Source organism: Acipenser ruthenus, chromosome 22, assembly GCF_902713425.1.
Source record: "Acipenser ruthenus chromosome 22, fAciRut3.2 maternal haplotype, whole genome shotgun sequence".
Taxonomy (NCBI): domain Eukaryota; kingdom Metazoa; phylum Chordata; class Actinopteri; order Acipenseriformes; family Acipenseridae; genus Acipenser; species Acipenser ruthenus.
Genome location: NC_081210.1, coordinates 16,317,980 through 16,336,121, shown reverse-complemented (window position 1 = coordinate 16,336,121; position 18,142 = coordinate 16,317,980). Strand labels below are relative to the sequence as shown.

The window sequence follows — 18,142 nt, the reverse complement described above, 5'->3', positions numbered from 1 at the left end:
GAGTGTATCGATTATTCAGATTTGCTTCAGAGGTGTTTTTAGATGGTATTAATTCAAACTGAAGGAAACTTGTTAATGGTGTAATAAAAGGTTTTAAAAATACAGTCGCTGAGTTTCGGTCTCACATGTTCATCTTATTGTTTTACTGCTGATATTTCATTTTTCACTCAGACTGAAGGGAAGCCCACTTTGTTTACTGGCAGCGCTCCGTTTGCTCACTTGCTGTGTTACTGTTATGAGGAGCCATCCTGAGCTGTGCTACAGTATTCCTTGTAAGAGGAAGTGAATGGGTAGGGGTGCTCACCGTGGAAAGTCACGGCCGTGTGATGTGCAGGGTGAGTCATGCATTCAGGGAGCAGGTTCTCGTCCTGAATGTGTATATATAGCTGCAGATCTTCGCTGGGGATTCCACAGTGAGCGTTGCATTGGCTCTGCCCACTGGCCAAGGGGCTGCTGAGCTCAGGCAGACACCTGCAGGGCTATCTGTCCTCCAGAGGCTGACAGCCTGCCAGCATCCTCCTGGGTGTAAAGAGGCAATTGGCTTGGCAGGGGGATCGGAGGAGTCCACTGACCTTCGATTCGCATGGGAATTGCTGTAGTGAGTGGGTAAATTGCACAACAAGAGTAATAATTGGGCACTTAAAAAAAAAATATATATATATATATATATATTGTGACACACCGTGGTAAGTCTGTCACTTGCAGGACCGTCTTCACTGTCTCCTTTGGTGTAAGACAGAATCACAGGACCACAGAAATGAAATAAAACAGTACGGTGCCTGTATATTTATTTACAGCAAACAAAACAAAACAAAACAAAACAATATCTAACTCAGTTTGGAGATCTGACTTCCCCCCCCCCCCCCCTTTATCTATCTTATTCACTGGGTAGCTAAGCTACTTACCAGTTTTAAACTTGTTTCACCGTATTTCTTTTTGTCTTTTCCTTAATCTCTCCTTTCTCCACACAGTCTAACCGCAACCACCATAAGCCTCCCCCAGCTCGACCCTGAACAAAGGAGATCATTTCCTTTTATTGTAAACCAGTCCAGCCACTTACAAAACTAACACATCTTAACCACCTGCAGCTGTGCTGGTTTACATTTCAATTAAACCCTTGTACCCCTGGTACTTGTAGTTTCTTTGGTGGCTGCCATTTTTGTAGGCCCTATTAACTACAACTCCCGCATTGTCTCTTGGGAGATGTAGTCTTTCCCTGCTCAATCCGGCACTTTCCAGTGCCCCGGTCCTGTATACCCTAATATGCTAGGACCCACATATTTACCATTTGTGACCAGCCCACGTCTATGGTCACAATATATATATATATATATATATATATATATATATATATATATATATATATATATATATATATACGTATATATATATATATATATATATATATATATATATATATATATATATATATATATATATAATATACGTATATATATATATATATATATATATATATATATATATAATATACGTATATATATATATATATATATATATATATATATATATATATATATATATATATATATATATATAATATACGTATATATATATCGCATGAGTGAAAACAAAGACCAACAGCAAAACATTAATGGGGACATTGTAATGTGACTGAAGCCTTGGTTATTACATATTTTAATTGAGGTGCAAGTATTAGACCATTAACTGCTTAGGTTTGTGAGTGATATTTAGGCTGATATGCAGATTTGTAGACCAAGACTGTGAAATGACTGATATTTAGGTAGTGTGGAAAGCATCATTATTTAATAAAGACAGCAGATTCAGATATTAAATTAACAGGTTTCCTTATGTTTCAATTAAGAATCTCAATGTAACTAAATCTGAATAATGGAAACAATGGTGGTATACCCTAAAGATGCACTTTCCTTTTTTTGCCAAATTTAGACCCGGTCCTTTGCAAAACACACTATTGGGATTACACATGTCAGTACAGCTGCTGTCAAACTTTTTGGTTTTGAAGAATTTTAAGTGTGTGTAATGGTCAGGTGGGCAAAGCAGGAATCACGCACAGAAATACTGTTCAGCAGCAGATTTTATAGAAAAAAAGAAAATAAAACAAAAATTGTTGCCCATTAAGGCTTGGTCAGGAGGATCACAGCTATGGTAGTGTAAGGGACAGAGCGTACAGACAGCTACTTTCCCTGAGTCCCAGGGATCACAGCTATGGTAGTGTAAGGGACAGAGCGTACAGACAGCTACTTTCTCTGAGTCCCAGGGATCACAGCTATGGTAGTGTAAGGGACAGAGCGTACAGACAGCTACTTTCTCTGAGTCCCAGGGATCACAGCTATGGTAGTGTAAGGGACAGCGCATACAGATGTACAGATACCTGTATTATGAAGTGATATTATCACACAGTATTGAGGTAGTGTCCTTTACTACTAGTTCTGTTTTTTTCTCCATGTCGCAAATTGTTTTAAATTGTATGGTATTTTAAGAGTGTTTTTTTTTAAATAAATTAAAGCTTTTTTAAGAACTATGTATACTGAAACCTAGTAGAACTGTCTGAATAATTTTGGGTGGCATATTAATGTGGAGAGTCACCCAACCTTCTGAAAAGATGCTCTCAGTGTTAGTTGAGCGCTGTCTGCTGTACCTTGTCCTAGATACTGTACAGCACAGGAGAGAGGAGCTCCACTGTAGCAGACAGCATCTACCTTGCCTGTCTGCACCTCCATGTCCTCTGGGTTAGAAACCCTTCAAGTACACTATTCTATATCAGAGCACGCTGCTGGGATTGCAACAACCGGTCAATATGTTGTGTACAAATTGGAACTCGCAATAGCTTAATTCTTACAGTTAATTCACTCACAGAACCACAGAAAAGCAGTTTTCAAGTTTTCAATCTGGCAAAGGGTCATAATAATAATAATAATAATAATAATAATAATAATAATAATAATAATAATTATAATAATAATAATAATAATAATAATAATAATAATAATAATAAAACACATTTCACTTTTCCTGTGGCTGAAATAGGTGTCCTAGCAGAGTGACAGCATGGTAAACCGTAACTTGTCAAACCATTTTAAACTATGGTAAATGCAAATATAACAATAGGACAAGAATGTTAAAACTGAAACATTACCCTGAAAATTGACTTACTTTAAGTTAGTATAGTATGTGTGGTTTGTCACTTAATTCTGTACAGACCACAAGCTCTATTACACTAGTTAATTTGTCTCCTTTCCATTTTGCTAGAAATATGTTCAGTTACCAAAATAGAAGCAGAGCCCTGGCTAAGCAATGGCAAGTGTGTGGAAACAACATGTTTCCTCAAGGGAGGACGTATGGAAACAACATCCTTCCACAATGGAGGGGTGGAAACAACATCCTTCCACAATGGAGGGGTGGAAACAACATCCTTCCACAATGGAGGGGTGGAAACAACATCCTTCCACAATGGAGGGGTGGAAACAATATCTTTCTTCAAGGGAGGATGTGTGGAAACAACATGTTTCCTCAAGGGAGGACGTGTGGACACAACATCTTTCCACAATGGAGGACACTTGAAAGGTACAACACGTCCACTATGCCAGGAGAAATTTGTATCTTCAATTAAGATTTTATTTTTCTTTGCTAAATTATTTACGGGAGCTCAGAGCTGCAGGTCTGCTGGAGTGCAAGGAGGGCAGTTTGTGTCTGTCGGGATAAGGAATTCAGGCAGGACTTCAAACACTCAATCATCAACGAGACGAGCATTGTGGCTACTGGAAATACCCCCAAAGTGTCTCCATGTAGATATTCATAGGGCTAAATACCCAGCCTACGGTTAACCTTCCACTAAACAGTTCAACTCTGATAAAGGCAGTCGCTGAAACCAGTGCCAGCGCTAGGGTATTGAAGCATGTGAATATATTTAAATTAGTCACAAAAACGTATTAATCATAGGCATCAATTGGATTTTTAACTGAATGTTATCTCAAGTACAAAAGTTAGTATGAAACATTTCTATAAAAGGAAAACATGCCTGCATCTCAAAAATTAGCCCACAGTACAAATGTATTCAACACATCTAACAGGTGAAAACAACATTCTATGAACACACTTAACAAATTAATCCCACAAGCATTTTTTTTTTAAATACTGAATTTTGGTTAGTATCACATCTGCCACAGAGCAATCACATGACCTTAACACGGACCTATTGCCAAAGTGCTTGCTCTGCGTCCCGCCTACAAATAGACAATCTGTGAGCCCTGATTTGCAAATTTGTGTTTTGATTGACAGTCCGCCAATACTACCTTGCTACGGTTTATTTTTTGAATCCCAGTAGATTAGACGGCGTCTATATATTTTTTACATTTAGCCATTGAAGTGGGCTCAGAAAAATAAAGAAGCGGCCTCAAGGCTGGGCCCGGGTGCAGCTGCAAATGTGTGGAATGTGTGTTCCCAATCCATGGTTTGCTCATGGTCCTACTAGGGCTACTTCAGGACAGTCATAATAATGAATTCCAATAGAATTTTTCAAGGGAAAACTGTTGTCCCAGTGAAAAGTGTTTACTTTCAAACCCCCCAGGGCCCTCTCACTACACAATTTGACAGAATCTGTATTGGTCTGGCAGAACACAAGAGGGAAGTGCATCTTTAAATGACTTGTGATGTTGTATTGATATATGATTGCTGTGTGTGGAAAGATGGACTGTTTGTTCACTAATGTTTCAATGTCTGTTTTGCACCTTGTGTCCAAGCGTGGTGGTGAGCGGGCCCTGAACCTTCTCTGCACACACTTTAATCTAACGCACCGTGGCTTCAGAGGGCTTTGCAGGGCGCACAGGGCTACCCAGCATGAATGCCAGGAACTGAAACTGGGGAGAAATTACAGAACAAATCTCTGAAAACATTCACCTTTTTTTTTCTAAACCTATCTTCTTTGCATGCTACATTTCTTCCTGTATAAAAAATGAAATATGTCTGAAGCAACCGCAAATTTAACAGTATGGGCCCTGGTTATTTTAGAAACGTGTATATTGGCTTCACTCTAGAGATTCATGTTAAAGATTTATTGTATAGTAGCTTATGTTTGAAATGCAGTAGATTTGTTGTTTTTGTTGTTCTGAATATGCAAGCTGGCATATTTAAATGTACATTTTTTGGTGTGAATATTCTAGAATATATTCTTCACACTTATCTATGATATTTTAAAGCCATATTTTATGTGATATATAAAATATATCAAAGTGTCCAAAAGTAGATAGATTTTAGATTGAATTCTGATACAATTGACTGCCTCTTCATGACCATTTCTCTTAGAGGCATTTCAAGATATCCCTCTGTTATAAGACCTGCTCAGATAATCTCACTGTATAGAAACGATTCAGTATATTTCTTTTTTTATATGGGTTTTGAAAATGCTATACACATACCTCAACCACTGCTTTCTACTCTCCTGTCTGGACACTGTGCTGTGCTTTACCTAACCCAACCATTTCATGTAAGTCAGGGTGCTTAAAGGCCATGGTAGGTGGCACTATGTTTGGCCTTTGATTCCAAGACTATGATCTTTTATAATGGCAGCAAGCCAGATGAAGACATTCATTGCACTTGGTTGTATTTCAAAGTCTTTCTTAAATTATTAAACGTGCACTCAACAAATTAGAGGCTTGGTATTATTCTAGGGGAGATTATTTTATTAATCCTGGTGAGACCAATCCTTATAAAGACGACGACGGGGGGTTCCCATCACTTGACCTTGGTTGACCTCTGACCTGGACCAAAAGGGATATATGGGGCACCGCTGCATTTGCGGCACAGATTGTTCACTGATACATGTATTTTAATATGGGATCTATTCAGGGATACCAAGATATTGAGTGGGTGGGGTTGTTCTACAGGTGTTTGTCTGTCCCAACCCTTGTAGGAGAGCAGTGTAGTTCAATGTATTTTAACTTTAGTTACTGTGTATTTCCTTATGTGCAATGCGTTCCTCTGTGCCAGGAGTCATCTGTTCCCGATACTGCACACCGGTTCCTTGATAAGCACTGTAACTAATGCATACCAACAATCAATCTGCACATGCAGACCATGTGCTAGCTGTGGAAGGTTGTACAGATTGATGGTGTTATTTCTTGGTTCCAGACAGACAACTATGTCAAAAAAAGGGGTTGGTTATTAAGGATGCAGCTCAAATCTTAGAGTCCTGTCCACTTTCTCAGGAAAAAAATAGGTTTGACCCATAGTTAGAATTTGGGGTATAAAAAAAAAGATTCAGTCAAAAACAGCCATGTTACTTCCCATGGAGACAGTTAATCATCTTTTTAAAATAAAATCTGTGGTTTAAATTATCAAATTTCCACAAGTATTTGAGCTCGTATGCCTGAAAGTTTGATTGAATAGCTACATAAAACAGGAAATTAAGCAGGCCATCAACAGCACAGTTATTGATTGAATCGACCCCTCAGACTTAAAATAGCAATTACAGTACACAGGCATGTGGATTTAATAAAGACACTTCAGCTAATTAAGTGCCGGGGAATGTTCTTTAAAGGAAGTGGTGCTCAGCTTGGCTGAGACTGCCTGCCATCCTTCATCACAAACCAGTGTGGCCTGGAGCTTGGTACAAATGGAAAGAAACTGGCTTGCTGTGTGAGCGAACCAAGCTGTATGACTTGAAAAGGTGGTGAAACTGCAGTTTGTCATCGGCCATTCTGGCTCTACATGCATTACAGTTTACTACACAATTCTGCTTGTTTTGAGCCATGATGGTGCCAGGTTCACAGCTTTCACCAACATTGATTTGGGAGGCACTAATCAGGTTTGAGCAGTCTTAATTATGGAACTATGAAATGAATACATGCATTAGTGTGATTTTATTATTGTCAGATTAGTTTACATATTGCTGCCACTAAATAAGATGAAAAGAAAGGACTTTTTGGCATCAGCTATTAAGCACTGACAAGTTATTATTATTATTATTATTATTATTATTATTATTATTATTTAAATGAAAATGAAAAACATCAGTTTATGAGTAAAGGCAACTGTAAAGGAAACTGATCATTGTAAATGCAGTAAGGTGAGTAATAAACTGACTCCAATGGGATTTAGCAGTTATTATTATTATTATTATTATTATTATTATTATTATTATTATTATTATTATTATTATTATTATTATTATTTATTTATTTCTTAGCAGACACCCTTATCCAGGGTGACTTACAATTGTTAGTCAATTGTGCATTTGTACAATTGTACAACAACTTACAAATGTTGTTGGTTCAAACAATTTAACAACAATGCTGGATTGTAAATAAATATAAAACTATAAAGAGAATCCAGAAATAGGAAAACAGGGGTTTTATACTGGGTTGTTTTTTGGATGATGATAATAATAATAATAATAATAATAATAATAATAATAATAATAATAATAATAATAATAATAATAATAATAATAACATCAGTAATAAATCAAACATAAATTAGATGGATATAGTAATTTTATCAACTAAATATGCGATTAAAACCAAGATTAACTGATATATATATATATATATATATATATATATATATATATATATATATATATATATATATATATATATATATATAAAATGGCAATATATAATGGCAATTAATTGTTTTAATCGCTTGACAGCCCTAGTTTTAATTACTACCAGTTTGGTTTAAAAAGCTCTTAATGGGGTGACAAAGCGAATTGGAATACTTGGCCCAACCATACTTACTGCGTAGTGTGACAGAACTGTACATTAGCACCTCTCAACATGCCAGAATAGATGCTTCAGAAAAAAAAACATGTGTTTTTCATTTAGGCAGAAAGCTGTCTGTGACTACAATAAAGATGCCTGTTTTTTTTGCGAAAGGGCTGTTAACAGAGTCAGTAAATAATTGTAATCAATAAATTAAAGGCCTGTAAGCAGGCCAAATGTTTTATGAAGCTGAAATGAAGGTAATATTTGAATAATGATGTTGTCCCCGGCTTGACTCCTGCTCAGGAATGCAGGCTTTTTTCAGTGTACAGATCGGTGAGACTGATGCTTTTACACTTCCCCTGGATTTGTTTTAAATTGCACAAAATTAAACCAGATTATTACACATCAAAGTGTTAATGAATTTTATATCATATATCATATGACTGAATCAGTCATTGGAAATCCTGGCCTGTGATTGGTTTAAATCTCATCATAGGAGGAAAAATAGATAGAACTATTGCCCTAACATCCTTACACCACCGGTCAATAGTCTCTGTCTGTCATGTGATTGGTTCACATCACTGTCAGTCCCGCCCCTTTTCAAAGGAACGCCTTTCTCCCCTGCACTCTTCACAAGAGAAAATGGCTGAATACCGATTTACACTGAACACTGGATTACAAAACATACTACAAAAGAAAGATGCTCCAAGCACTAAAATGGTGGTTAATACGTCACTGTCACTGTTTTCTGACTTTCTGAAATTTAAACAAATTCAACTCGATGAAAACAGATATGACGGGCAGGATATAAACTGGATTGTGCAGCAGACGCAGACGGAGAAAAACTTTACTAACTATACGGTATGAACTTCAAAAACATTTTCTGTTATTTATTTCTGTTATTTATGTATTTACTTATGCTGTATCAGCTACAGTATATTTAAACAAAATATATAAAGTATTTATTTACGTATGCTGTATCAGCTATATTTAAACAAATATATAAAGTCGTATTTATTATCCAACCTTGCCTCACTTATTTTCTTGACTGATTCATATATTAAATATGTACTGCAGACTCAGCCATAGTGGAAAATGAAATGCCCCTTGGGAAGACTAATGTTACCTCCAGGGCATTCTAGCTTTATAGTCTTCCCTCGGGTCAATAAGTTTCTACTATAGCCCTCCTCTCCAGTCCATATTTACTATACATATATATATATATATATATATATATATATATATATATCAATCAATCAGTCTTTATTTTATAAAGCGCCTTTCATAGTGGACCACCATCACAAAGCGCTTTACAAGATGCAGCAACAGCAAGGAAATCCATAATACTTTAAATACAGAAAAATGTATAATACATGATACAGTAAAAAAAACAATGCATAATTGTGGCAAAGTGGCTCGTGAAGGGGAACAGGTGTAGCGGTGATGCGATGCAGGAGTGACAGGCAGACAACGGTATACAGTGGAAAAGGTGCTTTATTTATAATCCAGGTCTGGTGACCGTCAAATAATAAACCCCCGGCTATACACACCAATGTGTCAGGCCAGCCCTTCCAGATACTTCTCCTCCCGTTCTTTAGCGCCCTCACAGGTCGGGAGGAAGATTTATCACCAGAACTCATTGTATTTCTGTCACAATAATACATTAAATACAGTGAAAAATGCATAATATATGATATAGTAGCATAATACATGAAATATACATGAAATAGTAGCAACAACACAGCAGCTAATAGCAGATATCAGGCTTAAAGAGCATAGAAAGAAAGCGAGAACAAGTGGGTCTTGAGAGTTGATTTAAAGTGAGCATCGCGCACCAAAGCTGCAAGAGAATTCCAGAGTCGGAGCCATGAAGCTAAACAAGCCTTCTCCAAGTGTGGTGCACTTTTGCTTGGGGATAACAAGCAGGCCAGAGTTGGAGGACCTCAGCTTGCGAGCAGGGACATAGCGGGTCAGCAGGTTGAGGAGGTACTCAGGACCTGTGTGATGAAGGGCATTGTAGGTGAGCAGGAGAGTTTTGAAAGTAATCCTGAACTTTACAGGTAGCCAGTGCAGCTGAGCAAGACGGGGGAGGGGGGGGGGGGCGTGATTTCACGTTTTTTGCCTCTTGTAAGGATCCTGGCAGCGGCATTTTGAACTAGCTGCAGTCGGTTTACGGTGCGTGCCGGGAGACCATCATAAAGAGAGTTGCAGTAGTCGAGTCAAGAGGAGACAAATGCATGACAAAGTATCTCTGCATCTGTGAAGGAAAGGTAGGGATGGACTTTGGATAGGTTTCGAAGATGGTAGAAGGAAGAGTTGACCACAGAGGAGATGTGGGCATCAAAGGAGAGGCTACTGTCAAGAAGTACACCAAGGCTTCGTAATGTGGGGGAATGCAGCAGCAGACAGTTTCCGAGGTTCAGGGCTGCTATATTGAGATTCTTAAGTTGAGTTTTTGATCCTACTAGAAGGAGTTCAGATTTGCTAGTGTTCAACTGAAGAGAATTGGCAGACATCCAAGCCTTGATGTCTTGAATGCAAGCCAAGAGTCGGACCATGGCAGAGGGGCTTCCAGGGTCAAGTTTTAAGTAGAACTGGGTGTCATCTGTATAGGAGTGAAAAATGAGGCTTTGTTGGCAGATGAGGTGACCCAAGGGAAGCATGTAGATATTGAAGAGAAGGGACCCAAGAACAGATTCTTGGGGGACACCACACATGACTGGGTTTGCGACACCACTGCATCCAGCATAGAAAACAGACTACATGCGTCTGGATAGGTAAGAGGACATCCAGGAGAGACAGGTTCCAGAGTTCCAGAGTTATTCTTAGACGAACGGTAGATAACAGCAAGGGTAAGGGGCATGGGAGAGGGGAGCTTGATTGCAAGATGCTCAGTTGAAGAAAAGGCAGGCAAAGAAAGAACTGAGGAAGCGAGCACAGAATTAGCAATAACAGCAGTGCCCCCGCCTCGGCCAGTGAGACGAGGTTTGTCAAAGAGGGAATAGCCCTTTGGGGTGGCTAGATGCAGCGAGTGCATGTCGTTTACAGAGTGCCAGGTTTCAGCTAGATAGAGAAGATCAAGATTGGTATCAGTTATAAGTTCGCTAAGAAGCAGAGATTTGTTAGTCAGAGAACGACAATTGAAAAAGAAGATTTTAAAACTTGTAGCAGGCTGTGTAGGGGTTAGAGTTAGGGTTAGGGTTAGTAACAGTATGTGCAGCAGGTACTTACCAGTGTTCATTCTGGGAGAGGAGGCTGGTTACCTTTAGCAGACGACAATTATAACTAACAGATCAACTCAAATCCACGTACCTATTTCAACGCCGATTCAAACAGCAGCACGAATTCCAGCCAGGAGCAGAAGCAGATACCACATGTGTTTGCAGATTATACTCTGTTCCATCCTACCATCGAGTCTCAGGTTGAGGTGATGTGGCAGTGTAGGTGCTCCATGGTTCTGTCTCAGGTTAAGGTGATGTGGCAGTGCAGGTGCTCCGTGGTGCTGTCTCAGGTTGAGGTGATGTGGCAGTGCAGGTGCTCTCAGGTTGAGGTGATGTGGCAGTGCAGATGCTCCGTGGTGCTGTCTCAGGTTGAGATGATGTGGCAGTGAAGGTGCTCCGTGGTGCTGTCTCAGATTGAGGTGATGTGGCAGTGCAGGTGCTCCATGGTGCAGTCTCAGGTTGAGGTGATGTGGCAGTGCAGGTGATCCATGATGCTGTCTCAGGTTAAGGTGATGTAGCAGCGCAGGTGCTCCATGGTTCTGTCTCAGGTTGAGGTGATGTGGCAGTGCAGGTACTCTCAGGTTGAGGTGATGTGACAGTGTAGGTGCTCCATGGTTCTGTCTCAGGTTAAGGTGATGTGGCAGTACAGGTGCTCCGTGGTGCTGTCTCAGGTTGAGGTGATGTGGCAGTGCAGGTGCTCTCAGGTTGAGGTGATGTGGCAGTGCAGGTGCTCCGTGGTGCTGTCTCAGGTTGAGGTGATGTGGCAGTGCAGGTGCTCCGTGGTGCTGTCTCAGGTTGAGGTGATGTGGCAGTCGCTGCACTGAGCTCTATCCAGTCACTGTGGTGTGCTCTGTCCAGTCACTGTGGTGTGCGCTGTCCAGTCACTGGTGTGCTCTATCCAGTCGCTGCACTGAGCTCTATCCAGTCACTGCAGTGTGCTCTATCCAGTCACTGCGGTGTGCTCTATCCAGTCGCTGCACTGAGCTCTATCCAGTCACTGTGGTGTGCTCTATCCAGTCACTGCGGTGTGCTCTATCCAGTCGCTGCACTGAGCTCTATCCAGCCACTGTGGTGTGCTCTGTCCAGTCACTGTGGTGTGCTCTATCCAGTCGCTGCGCCATGCTCTATCCAGTCACTGCGGTGTGCTCTATCCAGTCACTGCGGTGTGCTCTATCCAGTCACTGTGGTGTGCTCTATCCAGTCACTGCGGTGTGCTCTGTCCAGTCACTGCGGTGTGCTCTATCCAGTCGCTGCGCCGTGCTCTATCCAGTCGCTGCGCCATGCTCTATCCAGTCACTGTGGTGTGCTCTATCTGGTCGCTGCACTGAGCTCTATCCAGTCACTGTGCCATGCTCTATCCAGTCACTGCGGTGTGCTCTATCCAGTCACTGCACTGAGCTCTATCCAGTCACTGTGGTGTGCTCTATCCAGTCGCTGCGCCGTGCTCTATCCAGTCACTGCGGTGTGCTCTATCCAGTCACTGCGGTGTGCTCTATCCAGTCACTGCGGTGTGCTCTATCCAGTCACTGCGGTGTGCTCTATCCAGTCGCTGCACTGAGCTCTATCCAGTCACTGTGGTGTGCTCTATCCAGTCACTGCGGTGTGCTCTATCCAGTCGCTGCACTGAGCTCTATCCAGCCACTGTGGTGTGCTCTGTCCAGTCACTGTGGTGTGCTCTATCCAGTCGCTGCGCCATGCTCTATCCAGTCACTGCGGTGTGCTCTATCCAGTCACTGCGGTGTGCTCTATCCAGTCACTGTGGTGTGCTCTATCCAGTCACTGCGGTGTGCTCTGTCCAGTCACTGCGGTGTGCTCTATCCAGTCGCTGCGCCGTGCTCTATCCAGTCGCTGCGCCATGCTCTATCCAGTCACTGTGGTGTGCTCTATCTGGTCGCTGCACTGAGCTCTATCCAGTCACTGTGCCATGCTCTATCCAGTCACTGCGGTGTGCTCTATCCAGTCACTGCACTGAGCTCTATCCAGTCACTGTGGTGTGCTCTATCCAGTCGCTGCGCCGTGCTCTATCCAGTCACTGCGGTGTGCTCTATCCAGTCACTGCGGTGTGCTCTATCCAGTCACTGCGGTGTGCTCTATCCAGTCACTGTGGTGTGCTCTATCCAGTCACTGCACTGAGCTCTATCCAGTCACTGTGGTGTGCTCTATCCAGTCACTGCGGTGTGCTCTATCCAGTCGCTGCACTGAGCTCTATCCAGTCACTGTGGTGTGCTCTATCCAGTCACTGCGGTGTGCTCTATCCAGTCACTGCACTGAGCTCTATCCAGTCACTGTGGTGTGCTCTATCCAGTCACTGCGGTGTGCTCTATCCAGTCGCTGCACTGAGCTCTATCCAGTCACTGTGGTGTGCTCTATCCAGTCACTGTGGTGTGCTCTATCCAGTCACTGCACTGAGCTCTATCCAGTCACTGTGGTGTGCTCTATCCAGTCACTGCGGTGTGCTCTATCCAGTCGCTGCACTGAGCTCTATCCAGTCACTGTGGTGTGCTCTATCCAGTCACTGCACTGAGCTCTATTCAAGTCAAGATGGCCTACTGGTTCCATCCTACCATCGAGTCGGACCATCCCTGTGTACCACCAACATTACTTAGCGCCCTCCCTGGTCGGGAGGTAGATTTACAGATTAGATTCATTCTCTCCCGTTCACAGATGCTATTTGTGAAAATGTTTCACACAACACCACATTGCGAAGGAATGTCATGAAGCTAGATTGCAGACGTTCAGGTTTGCGATTCTACAATCACTTAATACGTCTTGAGATATTGCCCAGTGCAGTTTGGGTGAGAGAGCTGCAAAGCGAAGCATGAAAAAGGTGTGCTTTTGATTTGGTTGGTTTCTTGGGTGACATTTCTTACTGTGATTTATACAGTAATCACATTTAGTGTTCAAAACATTTTTTTCTCCAGTTTGTTGTGAATTCTTGTGTCACTTAGTTGATAGGTTTTAGTTTAACGCAGGTTTTCTTCCTTTCAATTAATTAAAAACTGAGTCCACATTTAGAAAATCTTTGAAAATCAAGCATGTGAGGTGTCCAGGAGATTGCTGGTTGGACACAGCTTTATAATGTGGGTATCAGTATTAAACCTGGTCTTATTATGAAAGTATATTTTAACATTACTGTACATTAAATGACAAACACACAAGAAACATCAGAGCGCCACCTAAACATTAGTCTGTCTGCAAGTTAGTGTAATGTAAAACCGTAGCCACGGAGGAAGAGAGTTCCGTTAATGCCTTCATTATGGCATCAGCAAAACATGGCTCCAGCTGACTTCTCATTGTTTCATCTCTTTTGCACTTCCATTAGCTACGCAATACTTACATGTGCAGCTTGGAAAGTTTGAGCAAACGTGTATTCTCTTTTTAAAACTTCAATCCATTAAAGAAATTGACTGGGCAGTATTTAACACATGATTTATAAAACTGCTGCATGGTTATTTTACCAGCCAGTAATGGGTTTAGATGTGATTTACCATCATGGATTGTTGCCGAGAGATTTTATGTAACCAATTGTCAGGCATGCAAATGAGCTGTGTCCCATACTTAAACATGAGTGGCATATACCGTCTGTTTACACTGTCAAGTTATGGCTACTGGAGACAGACAGGTTGCCCGAAATATCGAGATGTCAGATTTAAAATAAAATTTAAATAAATTCCACACACAGGTGCTGGACGCGAGTGAGAGGTTAGGTTACAGATTCATTCAAATACATACAATACTAATACATCTCAAATCTGTTTCTCATACAGTACACCTTACCATATAAAAAGCTTCTTTTAAACTAAAATAAATTAATAAATACAGCTAGATTGAAAGATCCTGCCTGTCACACAATACTGCTCGGTTTCATAGAGAAATTGGATTAGAAAACGCTACATATTTTTGGCATTTTATTTTTAGTTAGTAAAATACAGCTTCTTAAACTAACAATCCCGTTTGAGATGAATATGCATTTTTCAATGTACAGGCAGCTAAAACAAAACTATATAAACATAATTCAGATCTTTTATTTAACATCATGTAATCAAATAAACTACAAAATGATGCCAGTATTGCAAAAGTCTACCGGAAACCACAATAGTAGTACAGTATTTCATGTTAGATTTCAAAATGTCAATTTTTTAAATTTGTGTCAGTTTTTAGTTAAGTATATGGAAAACTACAAAGCGGTATGTTATTCAATATGTTAACGTAACATTATTCAGCAGGTTTCATTCGACGTTATGAAGCAACATTAGTTCATTCTAAAGATGCAAAACTTTTGGCCACAGCTGTGAATAGTAAACATACAGGGAGACTTATAAAATATAATTTACTTTAAAATCACTTGAGCTCCTCTATCGGTAGATGGAACGCTGTGAAAAATATATAAACTGAAGTACTAGCTTTCTGTGCACGGACAGTGCTCAATATAGAAACAAAAAATAAGGTGTGTTTTTAGGGTTTTTTACCTGCAAAACTCATTATCATTAGAATTCAAATTTAGTTTGTAACTTTCATTAATACGGGTACAGCCTTGTTTCTAGCAGTTTGACTCTTCAGTTCATGTTAGTTCTCCACAAATGTGAATAATTGTGCTGCTGTTAAATCGATACTTGCTATGAATCACATCATCAGAGTAATATAGAGCAAATCGCAGCTCAAATCTGCGGGGTCTTCTCTCTGTTCTGGGAGGATCATTTATCTCCCTCCCCTTGATGTACAGCCCACATAACACCGAATCCCGACATTTTCTCAGCTTAGTGTTTTCCAACCAGTAAGTAGCCTAACCTGTTCAGACGAGTTAACAAAGCAATTTAATGTATGAGTTATAAATAATAAAATACTTAAGTGATGTAATTATTGGATAATTAAACATAGATTTAAGTCATTATTACTAGGCCAAATACATGTTCCTAAATGCAGAAATGATTCTAGGAAATGATACTGTTAAAACACATCTCATCCTCCACCTAGTCTGAGGCATGTGTTAATTATGATGCTGGTAAGGGTCAATTAATGGCACAATACAGATTTATGAATCAGACGAATAATATGCTAATGAGAACATTGGTCTTTAAGGGTTTTTGAAGGGAAATGGCGTTTATGCATCACCTGATGAAATACTGTCAACATTATTACTGGCATGATAAAGGAGGTGATAAGTTTTATGCATATGGACTGATATCTTGTATTACATTAGGTTAAAGAAAGATCTCAGTTTCCATGCCTTACTCTCAGGAAACATCTTGGGCCATTTCACCTCACCAGTGCCTTTTAAGTAAAAGCATGTTACGAAGGAATAGCAACAATATCTGTTACATAAAATACATGTTTGTGAAAAGTTGTTTCTTTCAACAATAGGCATTAAAGGGTACATAAGGACCTTTTTATTTTATTGTGTTACATGTTCTCAAGATGGCTTCCTATGTACCTGTATGGACTTTTCAGAACTACATTTCCCATCACCCTCCTGCTCACTGGGAAATCCATCTCAGTTATTCAGTTATATATGTGAGCGGAGGATGTTGGGAAATACAGTTCTGAGAGGTCCATGCGGGTACATGGGAAGCCATCTTGAGGCAGGGAATGCAATTTAAAAGTTTAAAAAAGTGGTCAAAATGTAAAAGAAATTAGCAAGTTACTTAAAAGATGTCCCTTCAGTTTTACTACCAAGGCTGAAAAGGGAAAGGGTCTGGCTCATTTGCTTCAATCAGTGCTGGCTGTAGGGATGCATCTTTCATTAACAGTTTTTATGCATGACCAGATCTTAACAGTTTCTAATCTCATATCATGTCCATTGGTTTCCCAGCCTGCGTTGGTTCCTATAATCTTCATTTGTTCTGTGATTTGTCCCCTTTTCTTTCTCCAGATGTCCTGCAGGATTCTTTGGACCGCGATGCCTGCAGACTGAGCCTCTGAGGTCATACATGCCCAATCCTAATAAAAGTATGTTCATGATAGCTCTCATTGGGGTCCCACTGATTGGGAGTATTCAATAACACCCTTTTCATCTCTGAATCCCTCCTGATCAGGTGGCAGGAAGCCTGTGGCGGTGCCTCCCGTGCTTTCACAAAGCCTGTTTGTTCTCCATGGTTGCTCTGCTCTAATGTGATGTTTCTGCTTTCTTGTTCCTTCTCTGTGGTTTTTGTTTTCTTTCTTCCATTAGGTGTCCCAATGAATTTACAGGTGAACGCTGTCAAACCTACGTAATGGCCAGTTTCTACAGTATGTTCATTTCTTCTTCTGTCTGCCCTTCATTGGTGTAGCATGGTGATGTTGAAATATAGCATGCTTCTGTTTGTATAATGTAACTGTTGCCCATTTGTTTGTCTGTCTGTCTGTTTGCTACTTCCTTATGAAGCCCCTAACAGTGTTAGATCTCTAAACCAAGCATCAAGTAGACTTGCATTTAAAACCAATCCAGAAATCATCTAGCTTCTTGCTGCATTAAATCCTAATTAACATTCTCCAGTGCAGCATGCAAACGGACATAAGAGAAAGACATATAACAGCATGTGCTTATTGATGAATTACTAACCTGTAAAAATGAAGTGATTAAGGTTATGGGAATGCACCATGGATAAGCACAAAGGGTTTGGTTCAGATGAAGTCAGGCATCCTTTAAATTGGATGAAACTTTAATGTAATTCTAAAACTCAGATCTTTCAAAAAGTCAACCAATATATTCCCTGAAGCCCAGCCATTTGCTTTAGCTTTGAGACTTGTACAAACAAGGGATTCTTGTTTTATTTTCATTTCTTATAATGTTAATGCAATAATAGTGGCAGTGACACCAAATTCCACATTCAAGCACTGCTTCAATTTAAACAGCAATATTCTAAACACCTGAAAGGGTATCAGTGTTGTATAGAAGACACAATCATAGATTCATTAAAATATTACAGGGCTGATACCCCAGCCTGTAAAACCAATCTTATTAGCATGAGCAGCTTTATCAATGCCTCCTTCCATACATGCTTTATCAATGTCCCCTTCGATAGATTCTTTATCAATGCCTCCTTCAATAGATTCTTTATCAATGCCTCCTTCGATACATGCTTTATCAATGTCCCCTTCGATAGATTCTTTATCAATGTCCCCTTCGATAGATGCTTTATCAATGCCTCTTTCGATAGATGCTTTATCAATGTTCCCTTCGATAGATTCTTTATCAGTGTCCCCTTCGATAGATTCTTTATCAATGCCTCCTTTAATAGA

At 40.2% G+C, this 18,142-nt stretch overlaps 1 protein-coding gene across 5 annotated transcripts in view; it reads left to right on the top strand.

Moving 5' to 3' along the window:
* The window catches only part of LOC117431582 (pro-neuregulin-2, membrane-bound isoform), a 425,631-nt gene that overhangs the window by 366,176 nt on the left and 41,313 nt on the right, over nt 1-18,142 (top strand). For 3 of the 5 annotated variants that reach the window (XM_034052673.3, XM_034052669.3, XM_034052672.3), the window contains exon 5: nt 16,794-16,870. In XM_034052673.3, coding sequence (XP_033908564.3) covers nt 16,794-16,870 — 77 coding nt within the window. Of the gene's footprint in view, nt 1-16,793; nt 16,871-17,090; nt 17,150-18,142 lie in introns of all 5 variants that reach the window. The other 2 variants (XM_034052674.3, XM_034052670.3) reach the window with 1 other exon arrangement.